Source organism: Orbicella faveolata, unplaced genomic scaffold (assembly GCF_042242905.1).
Source record: "Orbicella faveolata isolate gen_17 unplaced genomic scaffold, um_ofav_v1 contig_25, whole genome shotgun sequence".
NCBI classification, from domain to species: Eukaryota; Metazoa; Cnidaria; class Anthozoa; order Scleractinia; family Merulinidae; genus Orbicella; species Orbicella faveolata.
In genome coordinates, this window is record NW_028301553.1 from 8,042,501 (window position 1) to 8,058,167 (window position 15,667).

At 40.9% G+C, this 15,667-nt stretch overlaps 4 protein-coding genes and 1 pseudogene across 6 annotated transcripts in view; 2 read left to right on the plus strand and 3 right to left on the minus strand.

Moving 5' to 3' along the window:
* LOC149108817 (uncharacterized) overlaps positions 1-1,415 on the plus strand; it is a 3,267-nt gene extending 1,852 nt beyond the window's left edge. The window contains exon 1 of the mRNA XM_089293305.1: positions 1-1,415. This exon is cut by the window's left edge and continues 1,852 nt beyond it. The gene's annotated coding sequence lies outside the window, so the exon portion shown is untranslated.
* The window catches only part of LOC110050360 (uncharacterized), a 35,046-nt gene extending 32,140 nt beyond the window's left edge, over positions 1-2,906 (minus strand). For both annotated transcript variants that reach the window (XM_089293278.1, XM_089293279.1), the window contains exon 1: positions 2,732-2,906. In XM_089293278.1, the coding sequence (XP_089149404.1) occupies positions 2,732-2,755 (24 nt within the window). In that variant the 5' untranslated portion in view covers positions 2,756-2,906. The remainder of the gene's footprint in view (positions 1-2,731) is intronic.
* Positions 874-2,327, minus strand: LOC149108818 (uncharacterized). Its single transcript, XM_089293361.1, has one exon. It carries the CDS (start codon positions 2,196-2,198, stop codon positions 1,497-1,499), a length of 702 nt encoding a protein of 233 aa, XP_089149487.1. The 5' UTR covers positions 2,199-2,327; the 3' UTR covers positions 874-1,496.
* Positions 2,907-2,954: 48 nt separating the features above from the next.
* On the plus strand, positions 2,955-8,087 carry LOC149108819 (uncharacterized). The gene is made up of 2 exons (XM_089293315.1): positions 2,955-3,424; positions 6,843-8,087. Exons 1-2 carry the CDS (start codon positions 3,115-3,117, stop codon positions 7,841-7,843), a joined length of 1,311 nt encoding a protein of 436 aa, XP_089149441.1. The 5' UTR covers positions 2,955-3,114; the 3' UTR covers positions 7,844-8,087.
* Positions 8,088-11,119: 3,032 nt separating this feature from the next.
* LOC149108820 (uncharacterized) lies at positions 11,120-15,653 on the minus strand (annotated as a pseudogene). Its single transcript, XR_016208730.1, has 6 exons — positions 15,615-15,653; positions 15,170-15,446; positions 14,504-14,687; positions 13,805-14,008; positions 13,292-13,567; positions 11,120-11,391 (listed from the first exon to the last, which is right to left on the minus strand). The product of XR_016208730.1 is annotated as an uncharacterized LOC149108820 (transcript).
* Between the last annotated feature and the right edge of the window lie 14 nt (positions 15,654-15,667).

The window sequence follows — 15,667 nt, forward strand, 5'->3', positions numbered from 1 at the left end:
TCCCTAATTTTAAGTGACGCAAAAAATAAGTGTCATGAACATGACTATCAAGAAAGAATAAGTTTATTACCACTGAGTGTATTAAAAGCAGTTTGCAAGTACAAAAGAAAGTAAATATTGGAGTTAACGTCGAAGATGTGAAACCAATAAATTCATGCAAATGGGCTGTTGGAAATGTGTAACTTTTTAAAGTCCTTTTATAATTCAAGGACCTTTTACATAACATTGCCAAGAGAATAAATCTTCTCACTCAACAATGTGAAATTAATGTGACTCAAAATGCAAAATTTTCGCAAATTTGCAAAATTTACATGTCGTGAAAAATTATTTGCGAACCTCAAAATCACAAAATAAAGGTGTTGCGAAAGTTTCACGTAACAGGGCATGTATTTTTTTTGTGTAAGGGGAGGGGTGGCTTAATAAATTTCTTCCTCTCAAGAGGGGTTGCTTAATAGAGGATTTACAGTAGATACAGTATGTGGTATGATTTTGTAAAGGAAACATGAAAGCTTGTTTATATCATCCCTCTGGCCACTGGATATTCTCAGTTTACAACAAGGTTCACTTCCCCTGTAAAATTAGGTTATGACCTCTGCCCTTTGAAAAGTCCTTTCCCCTTTTAGGATTAGGTATAACATTTTCTTTGAATTTGGCTTTTTCAAACAAACAAAAAGCAACAAAACAAGGGAAACTTATGATAAAAGCTTTGATTGATATCCTAAGGTACTTTTTGTTCGGTGAGGCACTCTGTTACATGTACTTGCTTGGATACTGCAATGCATAAACAGTAATAAAAAGCTAAGGTAGTTTGTTACAAACAGATTTTGATCTACACCGTCAAGTGCAAGAAAAAAAATTGGAATATTTCACAAACAAGGTAAACAAGTGGCATAACTTTATTGAATTAAATAACATAACTTCAATTTCTAATTTTCCTAGTTCTTTCGAAAACTGTGAAAAAAATATTTGTAAAAATAAATGTTCTATATATTTTACACACAATAATTATTTCTGTAGGAAAAAGATACAAAATGATATTATTTGAACATGTTGTTTAACACAATAGATTATTACATCTGTACTGGTATGGCTGTGTGTTCTCCCACAAAAGAAACACAGGTGTCCCATACTTACTGTCATGCAGTGCATGTATTTTCACAGCTGCAGCTACATAAGGGCCTTTATGTTACATCCTAGGGAGGTGGGAATGTGTGTTTCCAGAAAATATCTATACCCATCCCATGGAAGGTCATTGGAAATTTCGAGGAAGGTGGGGAGGGGGGGAGAGGGGGTTGAAACGAAAAACCTTCCATGCAGGAGTTATGGATATTTTCTGGAACCACACAAATAGCTGCCTGATATCCTATGTGAAGGCTTTGTCTGAATTCCTTTAAATCAAAGCCACAGATTCAAAATTGAAATATCTGAAAATTATATTATACAAAATTACAGATGATTTTCCATGTTCCTTTCAATGTTGTAAAATAAACATGTTTTTAAAATGAAGGAAACAAGCTGATTCTGCCATTTCTTAGACATGTGACCAAATGAGGTCTCATACCTTGTGCATCGAAATTTATAAATGTGGGGTCTACTCCAAAGACCAAGCAGGTAGCAAACGCAACTGCAAAAACCCCACAGTCACTGCCATTTGTTTGTTGCTGCACTGGCTTCGGGTCAAGAGCAATCAAACGTCCCCCTAATAAATCGTTTGTTTGTTCCTCTACTTCAATTACGACTGAGTCATGATAGAGGCTATCAAAAAGATTTACATATCCAGGCACACATCCGTCCTTTTCTACAATGATCCAAATGTTCACAAGAGGATCGTTCATTCGCTGCGAATGTCTCACCTTGGCCACAACAACAATCTTGCCCGTGATTTCTTTCCCTTGAACTGACGCGACGAAACCAGAGACCATCTGGTTGTACGCCTCCAAACTTTTGAAGACCTTAAACTGCTTGTTTGTGTAATAGCTTGTCTCCAAAACTAAATAGGAAAGCAAGTCCGAGACTTCTATAGGAGGCAAACATTCGGAGCTGAACTGCTCGCTCGGTATGGCCGCTGGATCTACGCCAACCACAGAAATTTTCTTCAAATAGCGCTCTCGGACGTGGCTTTCGAGGTTTTTTACGTAGGATGAAAGCACTGGTATCTCCTCTTGTGATTTTGGGTCGCTTTCTTGGGAAATATCCATTGGAAAGATGAATTATTTGAAGACTTTGAACGCGAGCGCTTAGAAATGGCATAGATTTCCATATAATTTCACACCTCCGCATGGGCACCAACATGGCGGAAACCTAATTTGCATAAGCTTATGACGTCAGCTGAAAACCAAGAATTCGCCGTGTATTGCAGAATTTTTCTGTTTAAACTCTGAATTTAACATACTAAGTAGACGTTTTGGCCTTTGGATTTCACCGAGTAGATGAGATATATGTAGAACAACAGTTCGAGCTGTTTCACAGGTACGATTGAAATAGCGAAAATATAAAATTTGAATTTGGTATGAATTCTAAACTGCATTTGTCGTTAACGCAATAAAATTGCCGATATCTGTCTCAATTTTGCATTGCTTTCTTGTGACGGAAGGTTCGACTTCATACACAGGCGTAAAATTAAAGGTAAGTTTAGCTTTCAAAGGAAGCGAACTGGCGAGCACGCTTGCAATAATTCGACGAAAATTAATTGATTACAGGCTGAAATGTAAGTGTACGTATCGATACTTACGATTTTCGAATCACCGTTTCCCATTTTAGAAGAGTATTCTATAGCAGTTTGGCTTTATAAACGCTCTCAAACGTCTGGCCACGCTCTTCAGTTCTCCTTGATGCAGAATGCAAAAGCGGAAGTGGGGTTTCCGCGAAGTCGCGTGACCTCTTTGATTCCCAGAAAAGTGAATCCCAACCCCAGATCCCAGGCGATCGAGCGAACGCCAGTACACCAAATAGAATTTTTCCGCGGTTTGGAAATTAGCGGAAAAATATTCTCTCGTCGGTATGAACTCTCTAGGGGTTTTGAACAGGGTATTTAGGAGTTGTTTTATGCTAATTCGTCCTCTTGGTGCTCTTTTCTGGAGGTGACTCGCTTTTATTTGTGTTGCTCTCATCCTTATGGAAGACTCAGCAGGAGCCAGCACCTCTATTTCTCCAGAACTGAGTGCTGTTTTAGATGCCCAGAAGAATGCAATTTTATCAGCCGTTAACTCTCAGATCCAAGAACTTCAGACCAACCTGCTTCAAGCCCAGTCTGATTTAGCGGTTCAAATTGCGACGGATCTTCAGCCCGACAATTACGTCTTCAAGAAGAAAGGAAACGAGCAACAGTTTAGTTTCAACCGCAAAGTGGCCAAGACGAGTAATTTGGCCCTGAAAGCCCTGGAAGGTGGAAATATTCCTAAAGCCAAGGAAGAGCTTAACAAAGGTATTTCTTTGCTAAATAATAGGCAAAAAATTATTAAATTGGCCGACAAATCTGAATTCGGTTGGGCTACGGTGCAAGAGTATGTTTGCGACGATTTGGCCGACGATGAGGCCGACGCTTCGAAGATTAAAAAAGCCGAGAAAAGAGCCGCCGCTAAGATCAAAACACTGCAAGAGAAAAAGAGAAAAACTAGTCCTAAAGGTTCCTCTTCTGCGCTTTCATCTTCTAGCGCCTCCAGAGTTGGCGGTACGTTTAGCTCTTTTCCTCCAGCTACTAGTTATTTTCGTCCCCAAGGTCGATACCCTTACAACTCATTCAGAGGCCTCGACATGTGCTTTCGATGCGGTAAACGAGGACACTGGGCCAATATGTGCCCCACCAAAGACAAACCGTTGTCTTCAGGATCAAAACCTTAATTTTTTGGATCAGTACGAATTTGAACAGGATATCGAGGCATCCAGCTTTACTCAAGGAAAACTGCATGCGAACTTCACATTTTGGCGTGATACTATCCAGGCTTCGGACTTTGTTCTAGACATTATCCAGAATGGTTACAAGATTCTTTTTATGGAATCGCCTTTACCGTTTTCGATTGAAAATAGATCTTCCGCCCTTCGTAGGGATAGTTTTGTTCGGGAGGCAATTTCAGAGTTGATGGCACGTGGCTGTGTAAGGGAAGTTCAGGAATACCCTCAATTTTGTAATCCGCTGCACGTCGCTGTCCAGTCTTCAGGGAAGTTAAGACTTATTTTAGATTTGTCTCATTTAAACAAATTTGTCGTCAAAAAATTTGTCAAGTATGAAGATTTAAGAACTGTTCTTCAAATGTTTTCGCCTGGGATGTTTGTCTTCTCCTTCGACCTCAAATCGGCATATCATCACATTGACATTTGTGAAGAACATATGAAGTTTCTGTCGTTCAAATGGCCTTCAGTCGATGGCGTGATGCATTTCTACGAGTTTAAAGTGCTACCTTTTGGTTTAACTTCAGCGCCGTATATTTTTACAAAAGTCCTACGTCAATTAGTTAAGTTTTGGAGGGCTCACGGCCATTTAGCCTTGATGTATCTAGACGATGGCATCGGGGGAAATTTGTCTTTCGAAAGTGCCGAAAACATTAGTGTTCAAGTTCGTAAGGACCTGACTTTGGCCGGTTTTACAGCTAATGACGAAAAATCAAATTGGGAACCTGTCCAGAAGTTAGTCTTCTTGGGATCGGTTTTGGACTGCCAACACGGTTTGATTCATATTCCCGAAGCGCGTATTCTCAAGCTGAAATCCTCCATTGCTTCCTGTCTTCAAAAAAGTAGTTTTTCAGCCCGTGGTCTTGCTTCAATTACGGGGCAAATTATTTCTATGTCATGTGCTGTCGGTAATATTACTAGATTGTTGACAAGAAATTGTTATGCGGCCCTAGAGCAAAGAACCTCCTGGGATCAGCCTTTGGACGTGTCCCTTGAGATTCGTAATGAGCTTTTATTTTGGCAGAACAACATCGACTCCATTAATGGCAAGCCTATGTCGCCCAAGTCAAGTGCTGTTGGCGTTGTTTATTCTGACGCAAGTGACACTGGTTTTGGTGGCTATTTCGTTCAATGCGGTCAGGATTTTGTGTCTGGCACTTGGTCCGAAAAGGAAATGCATACAAGTTCTACTTTGCGAGAAATTTTGGCCGTTAAATTTGTTCTTCTTTCTTTACTGGACAAGTTGTCAGGATTGACTGTGAAATGGTTTACAGATAATCAGAACGTTCCCAGGATCATTTCATCTGGCAGCAGTAAAGGTCATTTGCAGACTGAAGCTTTGTCGATTTTTAACATTTGTTGTCATCGCGGTATTTCGATCGAGATGGAATGGATCCCTAAATCTCAGAATGACCAGGCCGATTTTCTCAGCCGCATTTACGATCCCGATGACTGGGATCTTTCGTGGGATACATTTCAAAACATTGATATTGTTTGGGGTCCGCACTCTTTCGATCGCTTTGCTAATTATTTAAATGCCAAACTTCCGAGGTTCAATTCTAGATTTTGGAATCCAGGCTCGGAAGGAATTGATTCATTCGTTATGAACTGGGCGGGGGAGAACAGTTATGTATGTCCGCCTATTTGCCTTATTCCGCGAGTGTTACTTCATATGCGTAACTGCAAGGCGTCAGGGACTCTTATTGTTCCGCTGTGGCATTCCGCTCCCTTCTGGCCAATGATTAGCGCCGGCGGCGATAAATTTTCCGATTTTATTGTTGACTGGATGGATCTTCCATCTTTAAAAGAAGCTTTCATTCCCGGTAGATGTAATAGCGTCTTTGGTAATGAGAATTTAAACTTTAGGATGCTTGCTTTGAGAATCCATTTTGTCTGAAAGTTTTTCCTCTTGTATTTTATATTGTTTTGTTGTCCTTTTTTCTTTCTTTGTACTCTTGGGGCCGTGCGGCCTCCAGTGAGCACACGATAGCAAATAAAGTTGTGTTTTTATGATCTGTTTTGGCGTTATTGCTGTTGCGCACGGCTGGAATATGTGGAGAGTATTTAGACGAGAGTAGAATTTTTCCGCGGTTTGGAAATTAGCGGAAAAATATTCTCTCGTCGGTATGAACTCTCTAGGGGTTTTGAACAGGGTATTTAGGAGTGGTTTTATGCTAATCCGTCCTCTTGGTGCTCTTTTCTGGAGGTGACTCGCTTTTATTTTATTTTTATTTTTACTCTCTTTTTCTTATGATTTATTCGTTTATTTATTTATTTATCATTTATTTCTATCAGGGCCAAAAATTTAGGGTTCGTTCTTTTGAGCTCTAGATTCTAGGGCCTATTTGTGCACGAGATGTATGGGACCACATGTGCCCGGTAGGTAGGGCCTTTCTTGCTCCCTAGGAATATGGGATCACCTGTGCCTGAACTTTAGGTTTTTTACCCCCGAAAAGTATGAGACGTTCTGGGCTTATATTGTTAGGGAGATTGCTTGCCCATGAGTATGAGTGGGACCATCTGTGCCCAAAGAATGGAGCCTTTTGTGCGCCCTAAAAATTCAGGAACTTCTGTATCTAAAATGTTAGGGCCGGTGTGCCTACATGAAGTATGGGACCATCTGTGCCCAAATGTTAGGGGCCTTTGTTTGCCCTTGAGAATGAATGGGACCATCTGTGCCCCCCTTTTTGTTTTTTGCGCCCTGGGAATTAAGGTCTTTCTGTATCCAAATGGTTGGGCTGTGTGCCACCATGAAGTATGGGACGATCTGTGCCCGATATATAGAAGCTCTTTTGTGGCGAAAGTGGGTAGCTATTTGTGTAGCCGAGACGTATTTTTTGGGCTCTTTCTCGAGCCCGTTTATGTCTTTTTTGTATTGCTATTACCTTTTTGTTCACGTCATGTTTTTCTTTGTTATTTTGCTAATTTACTTGTCAGTTTTATTTTGATTTTAGATGTGTTTCAATCAGAGATGTGGACCGAATTCTTTGCCGCTATCCCCGACCATCTCCAGCCCTTGGTTAGTCGAGTCCAGGAAACCGTGCTCGCTTCCAGAGCCGATGGCACTATTCGCACTTACCTGGCTGGTTTTAGACGTTGGAAGTTTTGGGCGTCGTCTAATTGTATTCGCCACATGCCCGCCAACCCCTTTCAAGTTTCAGTTTACCTGCAGTGCCTAATCCTGGAAGCTAATTCTCCTTCTCCAGTTCTTAATGCTGTCTACAGTATCGACTGGGCCCAACAGCTGGCCGGTTTGCCCAAGGTCTCGGTGCATCCTATGGTTTCTGCCATGGTTAGCGCGTCTCAAAGGATCCTGGGGAAGGCTAAATCGAAGAAAGAACCCATCACTCCCGAGATGCTGAGGGCGCTTGCATCCTCCAAGATTTCAGATAAGTCTCCTTCCTTATCGGATTTGAGAACAGTAGCTTTATGTCTCATAGGATATGCTGGGTTTTTTCGTTTCGGTGAGCTATGCTCTATTCGAGCTTGTGACATAAAGTTTTTTCCTACTTATGTCTCCATATTTTTAGAGTCGTCCAAGACAGACCAATACCGTGATGGGGCGTGGACAACAATAGCGCGATCAGACCTGGAAACCTGTCCCGTAAAGGCTTTAGAGCAATACATTGCTGCCGCTGAAATTGATCTTAGTGAGGATTTACCGTTATTCAGAGCCCTCTTGTCTCCTCGATGTACATCTAAAGTTCGACGTCAAGGCTTAAGCTACAGCAGAGCCAGGGAGATCGTTAAGGACGCTTTCAAAGACATTACTGACGTTTCCTGCATAAGTCTTCACAGTCTCAGGGCCGGAGGAGCCACAGCTGCCGCCAATGCAGGCATCGCTGATAGACTTTTTAAGAGACACGGTCGTTGGCAGAGTGAAAATGCCAAAGATGGTTATGTTAAAGACAATGTTCAGTCCCTACTTTCAGTCTCGAAATCATTAGGAATCTAATTTAATAAGACCGAGCCCAGCAGGTCGGAGGGTTTCTATCCATAGGGCTGGGGTTTTTCCTCTGCATTACCGCAGCGAGCGCGGCGAGGTTTTTTCATCCTATGGATGCTCGTTGGTACCCTCTTAGTTTTTCGCCTAGATTTTTCTCGTGACCATTTTTTACTTTCCCTTTGTAGATATTTGAGTCCTTGTCCGTGCGGCCTCCAGTGAGCACACGATAGCAAATAAAGTTGTGTTTTTATGATCTGTTTTGGCGTTATTGCTGTTGCGCACGGCTGGAATATGTGGAGAGTATTTAGACGAGAGCACGTCAACTCCTTACATGAGGGAGGGTCTCCCTGGAAAATATTTCGCTTTTTCTCCCTTGTTCCCCACTAGTAAATTCCACATTTCCTTATGATTTTGCGCCAAAAGTTTCTTTAATATCGTGGGGAAATCCCTTATTCATTGAAATTGATCAAAACAAATAAATACCCATTGTTTCCTTGAACTAAATGATTATACTTCCTTGTTCCTCAAAATCTCTGGGAGGCATTCTGGTCTGAATATGACCTTTTTAGTCTAAAACAGGGTATGCTTTCATTCTGGCCATGCTGCTTAGATGAAACTAAATTTTCCCGTCGTTTGGAGTCGTCACGCAACTCTGAGGAGACTAAGGCCCGGTCCAAACGCCGCGGTCCAAACTTGATTAAGTGCGACTTTAGAGCGACTTTGGAGCGACGGCTGGTTCAGACGGCGTACGTGCGTCGAACTTAATTCGGGAAGCCGGTGGTAACAATTTTCGACGAGAAATATGTGTTCTGAATTCAAGAACTCTGTCCAAATAGAAAAGCTGTGACTGACATTTCGCTGTTTATAGCAATATTTTGGGAAGCAAATTTAAACTCAAGGTCCAGTGTTTGGATTTAGACAGGTTTCTCCCGGTTAATTCGACTTGATAAAGGGAAATCTCATAAGCTGAGCTATTGTCACGAAGAAAAAGCAAAAAATGAATTTGCGCCAAAGAAACTCATAAACCGAAGGCATATTTTGTTGCCTTTATTTTTAGCGACGACTTCGAGCCTCATGCATGTCTAGTCACGCCACTCAATTTTGAGCCAATCACGAGTCCCGTTATATAAAAAATACATTACAGTAATTTATGCATTAGGTTCGACACATGAGGAGAACGCCGTATGAATCAGCTGCCGCTCCAACGTCGCATAGTGCGACAGACCCTGCCGAATTTAATGTTGTTTGCTGCACCAAACCTAACGTGCCGAACCAAACTGATTCAAATGCCGCTCTTCTACCGTACTTAACTCATCAGTTAGGTTCGGCGCATGAATGGAGCGGCGTTTGGAACGGGCCTAAGCCATACCTGGTTAGGTGAGGTCACGAATTATAGAGACTCATAGAAAACACGTGTTTTAGAGTAGTTTGAAGTTGGGTATCGATAGTAGAGTAAATCACATATTTTGGTCTGAAATTGGGTAAGGATTCCAAGAAACGCGCAGCACCACCCAACCAAACATTTCAGGGAATAACCTCCCGGTGGACACTCAGTTTCGAGAAATGCCTCACAAAAGTCGCAAGGTACACATTTTTCCAACATTTAACTTTGCGCAGCAAACTGTCACCGATGACCAAGAAACATTCTACGCGAAAACAAGAGAGAACCGGGAAATTTAATGCTTTGGGTAGCCCGCGATGGACTAATATGCCATCCAGGGGGGAGTAAAAATACTGCTAATAATTAAATGCTACAGAAACCGGGATAAACTCCGGCTGTATGGACCACTTGGCCCGATTCAGACGTTACCTTTACCGAATCTATAGACTTCAAAATAGTCGTATTTTCTGTTTTGCGGTCTACCTAGTTTAAAACCGAGAGCAAATAAGGGCTTGTTTAAACTCGTTTAGCTAGAGTTACTTGGGCGACAAGGCGACGCGTGAGGAGAGTCTTTTCACTCTTCATACCCCCTTCCATCCTTCAGCCCCGTTTGATGCCCGAATCGAGAGCATGCTTACAGCTAAAAAAGAGTAGACAGCCGCACAATCAGTACACTTAAAAGGATTAAATCAGTCACACACGTAACTTTAATCAGATTTAATAATAATAATAATAATAATAATTATGATAATGATAATGATGATAATGATAATGATAATGGTAATGATAACAATATAAATATATTTAACCAGGGTAAACCCGTCAGCAAATGCTGTTATCAAACGGTGCCCTGGGCAACTAAAAATAGAATTAAAATAACAATAAAAGAATTACAACATATGCAGTGAAAGATAAAAACTATGTACAACGCGTAGTAAAAGATAAAAACTATACACAGTTATTACAAATACTAAGAGCTTTCACTAAAAATGACCTTAAGCATTGTCTTGAAAATTAACAGCGATTTAGTTTCCTTGATGCAAGTCGGTAAATTATTCAAAACTTGCGCTGCGAAATAATAGCAGGCTTTCTTTGCAGTTTCTGAACAAACTTTTGGAACTAAAATGTCGAGACCTTAATTAATTACGCCTGGTAGAATAACTGTGTGAGATCAATCGTCTATGACGAGTCATATTGTGTTGTACGTATATTTGCAACTCTGTAGACGTTTGTCAATGTTTCGACATTCCCCCTTCCCATGTTTCTTTGCGTCTCGAAATTCCTGCCAAGAGCCCGAAAGTTTCCGCGTAAAAAAATGCCGGGCTTGGGTACAAGAAAGTCACAGGGTGCTACGAAAGATGCCCGACAAAAATGAACAACTCCAAGTTGGAAATTTACACCAAACCAGTAGTAGAACGTTTCCCGCCACGAAGGCCTGAAATAACTACGGTAACTACTGCCTTTAAGCTGTTTAAGTACACATCAATATGGTCAATTTGAGAAAACCACTACTTCAGAAATCTTTGAAAGATTCTTAAAGCCTCTGAAGACTCTGCGACAAGGTAGTCACTAATAAGTTTTGCGTAGTCGCTTTTGCATGATACTATGTTAACACTGTTATGAATACCATCGAGTATCACCATTTTGTCGGCCTAATTTTGAAAAAAACAAAAGTAGAAAAACAAACATGTACACACTGGAAGATTCAGAGAATTCCAAAGTAGTCAGGTAAAAGCTTTGCCTGTTACTCGGCCTGATATCAGTTGTTTGTGTCTAAACTACGGTAACACATGCGCCATTTTCTAGTTCTCAAGTCTAAATTAATTACTTTTACACGATCTTAATTAAAGATAGAAGGTATGTAAACAGATTACTGCTTTTTAACGGCAAACTTAAATGCATTTTATTACCAAGATAAGAGAATGAAGCTCTTTTTTGGTCTCAAGGTTGTTTTACATTCGCTTCAACTCCTCTTCCAAGTCTGTCTTCGAACCAATCAACAATTGCAGTTCAGACTTAATGTCTTCCCACAATGCCTTGGGGACTTTGACGACGTGGATCTCCTTTTGGCTCAGGCCTGTCAGGACAGCTTTCATGCTGCCTTGGTCAGTCCAGTTGTGCTTCTTTCCTACGCGGGCAAGGAACTGTTGTACAGTCTCCCTGTCACTTGGAGCTCCTAAGGATAGGACAGATCACAAGTATTATAACACAGCTGCAAATCCGCGCTATCAGACTTTGTACACGTAAGCATGTATCATAATCCAATGATATACATACTTATTATATAAACACTAGTGAAATACCACGATTTTTCCTTTTACTGAAAAATCACATCTTCATCGCGCGCAGTGAAGATACTATTTTTATCTTTCCCACTGTGAAGATATCATTCCTTTTTAAAAACATTTTTTTTGTCCCTTTATCTACACCTAAATTTGTTGATGTCTGATCGAAACATCTTCTGATCCTCGGTCGTCTTCGGCAATCTTCGGAAAATGTTCGGAAGCGTTCATCTGGCTTTCGGAACAATTATGAAAAATCTTCGGAAATCTTCGGAAAGTGGTCGGAAATCTCCGGAAAATCGTCAAAAACGTCGTCATTAGTATGTTTATATAATAAACAGAATATGACATGCCCGCTTGTGGATACCAATTTTATCTTCTCGTGTTCAACTCAATATATATCGAGTTGAACACTCGAAGATAAAATTCGTATCCACGCGCGGGCATGTAATATCTTCTCTATACATACATAGACTTTATTAACGAATCGAAGATATTTAGCTAAAAATAGCTAATTGGGGACACAATTACTTCGTGGAAAATGCGAGCGTACGATTTTTATTCACGAGTTGAGTAGTATTAGAAAACAAACGAGTGAGCGCAGCGAACGAGTGAGTTTTCTGGTATGTACATACTATGGTATGTATCAAAGAGTGAATAAAAATCGTACAAAGCATTTTCCATGCTGGAACGTGTTTATTTCATAGATACTGAGGTTTTTTCTTGTAGTATTTGGTAGATAAATTGCACAAATGGGGCGATGAAAGACGTGAAAAATAGTTTACTAGACGCTCTAAGAGCGTTTACTCGGGCTTCGTACCGCAGCATCAAATCGTACTTTACGAAAACGCGTATTGGACACGATAAAAACAAACCAAAGAATCAGGATATTTTAGGACAAGAGTTCCGCTTAGATATTTACTATTCAAGTTGCTTCGTCGAGTATCCTCCTAATCCAAGTCGTGAGTTTAAACCATTTTGGTTCAAGAATGAAGCACAGCTGTCTACGTATTTAAGGAGAACTTGTTTGCAAAGAATTTTCCAGGTCTTTTTTTACACAACTTATGCCGATTACATTGCACATGCTAGCAGAAATTGTAAGAAGTTCGTTTACTGGTCGTGGCGATCCGAGTAAATTGTGCAGCTTAACATATTTGCCGTGTTGCGATCTTAAACCCTTTTCAAGAGCCATATCTCCTTTGGAGGGCGAATAGATAAACTCCTTGGCGAAAACAACAACCCTATGGCAAGGCGCAATTTGCATTGCACTTAATTTGCATAAACTTTCAAGTTGTGGTTTTTGCGGATAACTTCCGAGAATTTGCGTTCGTGCTCTTAATTGGCTTCATTTAGAATCAGTACGAATTTTATTCACAGTGATTTTCGTGGGTAAATCTCAGTACCCATTAACTTTGCTTCGCCATTTCTGTTTTTTCATCGCTTCGCCACTCCATTTTTTCGCAACTGTGCTGCGCCATGAACTTCGCTTCGCCATTTCTGTTGGCATTGGTATAAGACAACTAATTGATTCATGTTTTAAGTATGCGTCGTCGAGTTATAAATGCACTTGAGAAGTTTGAAGAGTACTCAAGAAGCTATAGGGTACGTTGCTCACGGATGCGCCTAGACTGAGCAACTCTTGCGCTTCGTTTGTGTTCTCCAAGCTTCCCAAGTGTATCAAAGCTCGATGAAGCAGGCTAAAAAACATGTATAAATTGTCAAATAGTGTGTCAATCATTCGAGTTACCATCAAATGAATATTGGGATTAATCACGGAAAAGTACATTACTTTACCTTCAACCTTGATTTCCTTTTCCAACTGATTTTTCTCTCGCTGCTTGCGAGATTGTATAAACCTTTCAGCGGAGAGCAAAGTGGAGTCCAGGATATCAAGAGCGGCCCGATCGATTTCACAGGAAGTCTTGTCGTGCTCAGGCGAGGTGTAATTTGTAATGAAGAAGGTTTTCTGCCAAGAACTGCCAGTTGTCCTCTGTGCCATTTTATAAGCTGCATCCTTCTCCTTAAGTGTCAGCTTGTCCAGAAAGGTAATCGCCGTCACCGGAACATAACCTGTGAGGTGAAAGGAACGCATTTCACTATCACATGAGTTTAACCTGTGAACTCCACAAGTAACGTTTATCAGAAACACTGCACAATGCAACACACAACAAACTCGTGCCCTCGAAATCAAATAAGATTCCAACGGCGCGCCTATCGTTTGCCAGGTCACAAGCTAAATCGCTGCGTATGCATGAGGAGTTATAGAAGCAATGTCGTTACGCGGATTAGGGTGACCGTCTATATTACCTTCTTGGCAAAGGTGCTCTCTGATGTGCTCTCTGATGTTTGTCTCTGTACTTGCCATCCTTCAAATGCGGGTCATTTGCATCCACAACAAAAATCACAGCGTGAACATATTCGGACAAATCTGTAGCTCTTCTGGCCAGGGTGTCTCGCTCGCAATCTCCCTCCTTGTCATAACTTCGTACTACTTCATCTCCTGGACGAAGTCTTAAATAAGAGAAAATATTTTGATCACTATCCCGTGGATAGCGTACTGAATGTTGTGTAGAGAGGTTTCCAATTCAGCATCGTAAAACCAAAACCAAAGTTAGAGCGTTTTTCAGCTGAGTGTTGAAAGTAATCAGGCAATTACCTTGGTTTTGGTTTTACTACAGTTCGAGATTGGTTGAATAGTCTAACTGGTAAGTTATTGGTTTGATTTTGGTTTTACGACACTCAGTTGAAAATCGCTTTAACACAACATTTATTCGAACCAATCTCACAGAGGTCAGAGACACGCAATCCAGAGAACCAATCAAAAATCGAAGCAGTTACATATAGCCCGGGCGACTTTCCCACGAAGGTTTTCCCGCTTGTCGTAAGGGATACATGTATTTACTTTGAATTTTGATACTTTGGTATCAGTTTGAATATCCTAGATTCGACACTATCGCTTATCAGATCTAGAAAGCTAACTAACGTGTGAAAAACAGTTCTTTTTACCTTCCAAATAGAATACCAAGCAGCTCATCCTCCAGGCACTCATCGCTCACACAAAATCCTCTGGTATCCACCACTCGTATTTTTTCCTGTGCGTAGTGTTCTTCAAGGATAACGGTACCTTCACAGCGTTCCAAATCCGGATCCGCTGCGGTCTGCGGTTTTTTAAGGGCTCGCTGTAAAGGGCCTTGTTAATTCAATGAAAACGAAGAGTGATTAAAGCAACTGGATGGAGCAGAGTACATTTCATCGGAAAACTGGGGAGTCATTTTGAAATAGGCCATTCCCGAGTTGCCTTTTGCCTCCGTGTCGAAATGAGTCTTCGTCCGAAACCATTCATGTGAAAACGTGTTCCGCCTACAGGTTCATTTCCATGCAAATCAAACTCATTTTCACCTAACTGAAAGGTTTTGCACGAAGACACGTTTTAACTCGGAATGGCCTATTGGCTGAGCGTGCAGCACCGGGGTCTTGTAACTAAACCTCGTTCTGGGCCTATCATTTATATTCTCGCGGAGGGAGTTTTTCCGGTGGTGCGAGAACTATCTATCGCTCCAACACTCCATACCTAGCTCCCCACGAGTTCATGCGAAGGCTCTACGTTATTGATTATAATGCCTGTTGATTTACAGGTGGGCCACTTTGCAGTTATCAGATAAAACCTCTTACCTACAAGACTTGTTTTTCCGGCACCTGCCGGTCCTATTACAGCAATGCGTATCAGGTCAATGTCGTCCACCACCAAATCTTGAAAAGCGTCTTTATTAATTCTGGGGCACTTGTGAAAGTCGTAATTCATCAGCTCGTTTCTAAGTTGGAGTGGTACTTCTTCATTTTCTTTTTTTTCTTCTTGTTCTCCTTCTTGTTGGTCTTCTTTTTCTTCATCTTCTACATTTCCACTTGTTTCATTGTTCTTTGAGAAATAGAAAACTCGAAAGGCAACAGACTAAAACATTCAATGAATTGAAAACAAACTCGAACAGAGCCGATTAAGTTCACTGACGTTAAGGATAATGGAACTATCAATGGTTTATATAGGGTTGAATAGCGAGAAGACGATCTTTGAGTTCATCGAAGATATATTTCATAGTCAGTAGAGTTAAATAACACATACCTTAAAGTTGGCAGCTTTGCTCCATATACATACATACATAAACTTTATTTAAG

Excerpts from the sequence above, each read along its gene's own strand:
- LOC149108818 (XM_089293361.1), bottom strand. The coding sequence starts at position 2,198 with ATGGATATTTCCCAAGAAAGCGACCCAAAATCACAAGAGGAGATACCA.
- LOC149108819 (XM_089293315.1), top strand. The coding sequence starts at position 3,115 with ATGGAAGACTCAGCAGGAGCCAGCACCTCTATTTCTCCAGAACTGAGT. Across the intron at positions 3,425-6,842 it reads CAAGGAAGAGCTTAACAAAG|ATGTGTTTCAATCAGAGATG; the intron begins GTATTTCTTTGC and ends TTTTGATTTTAG.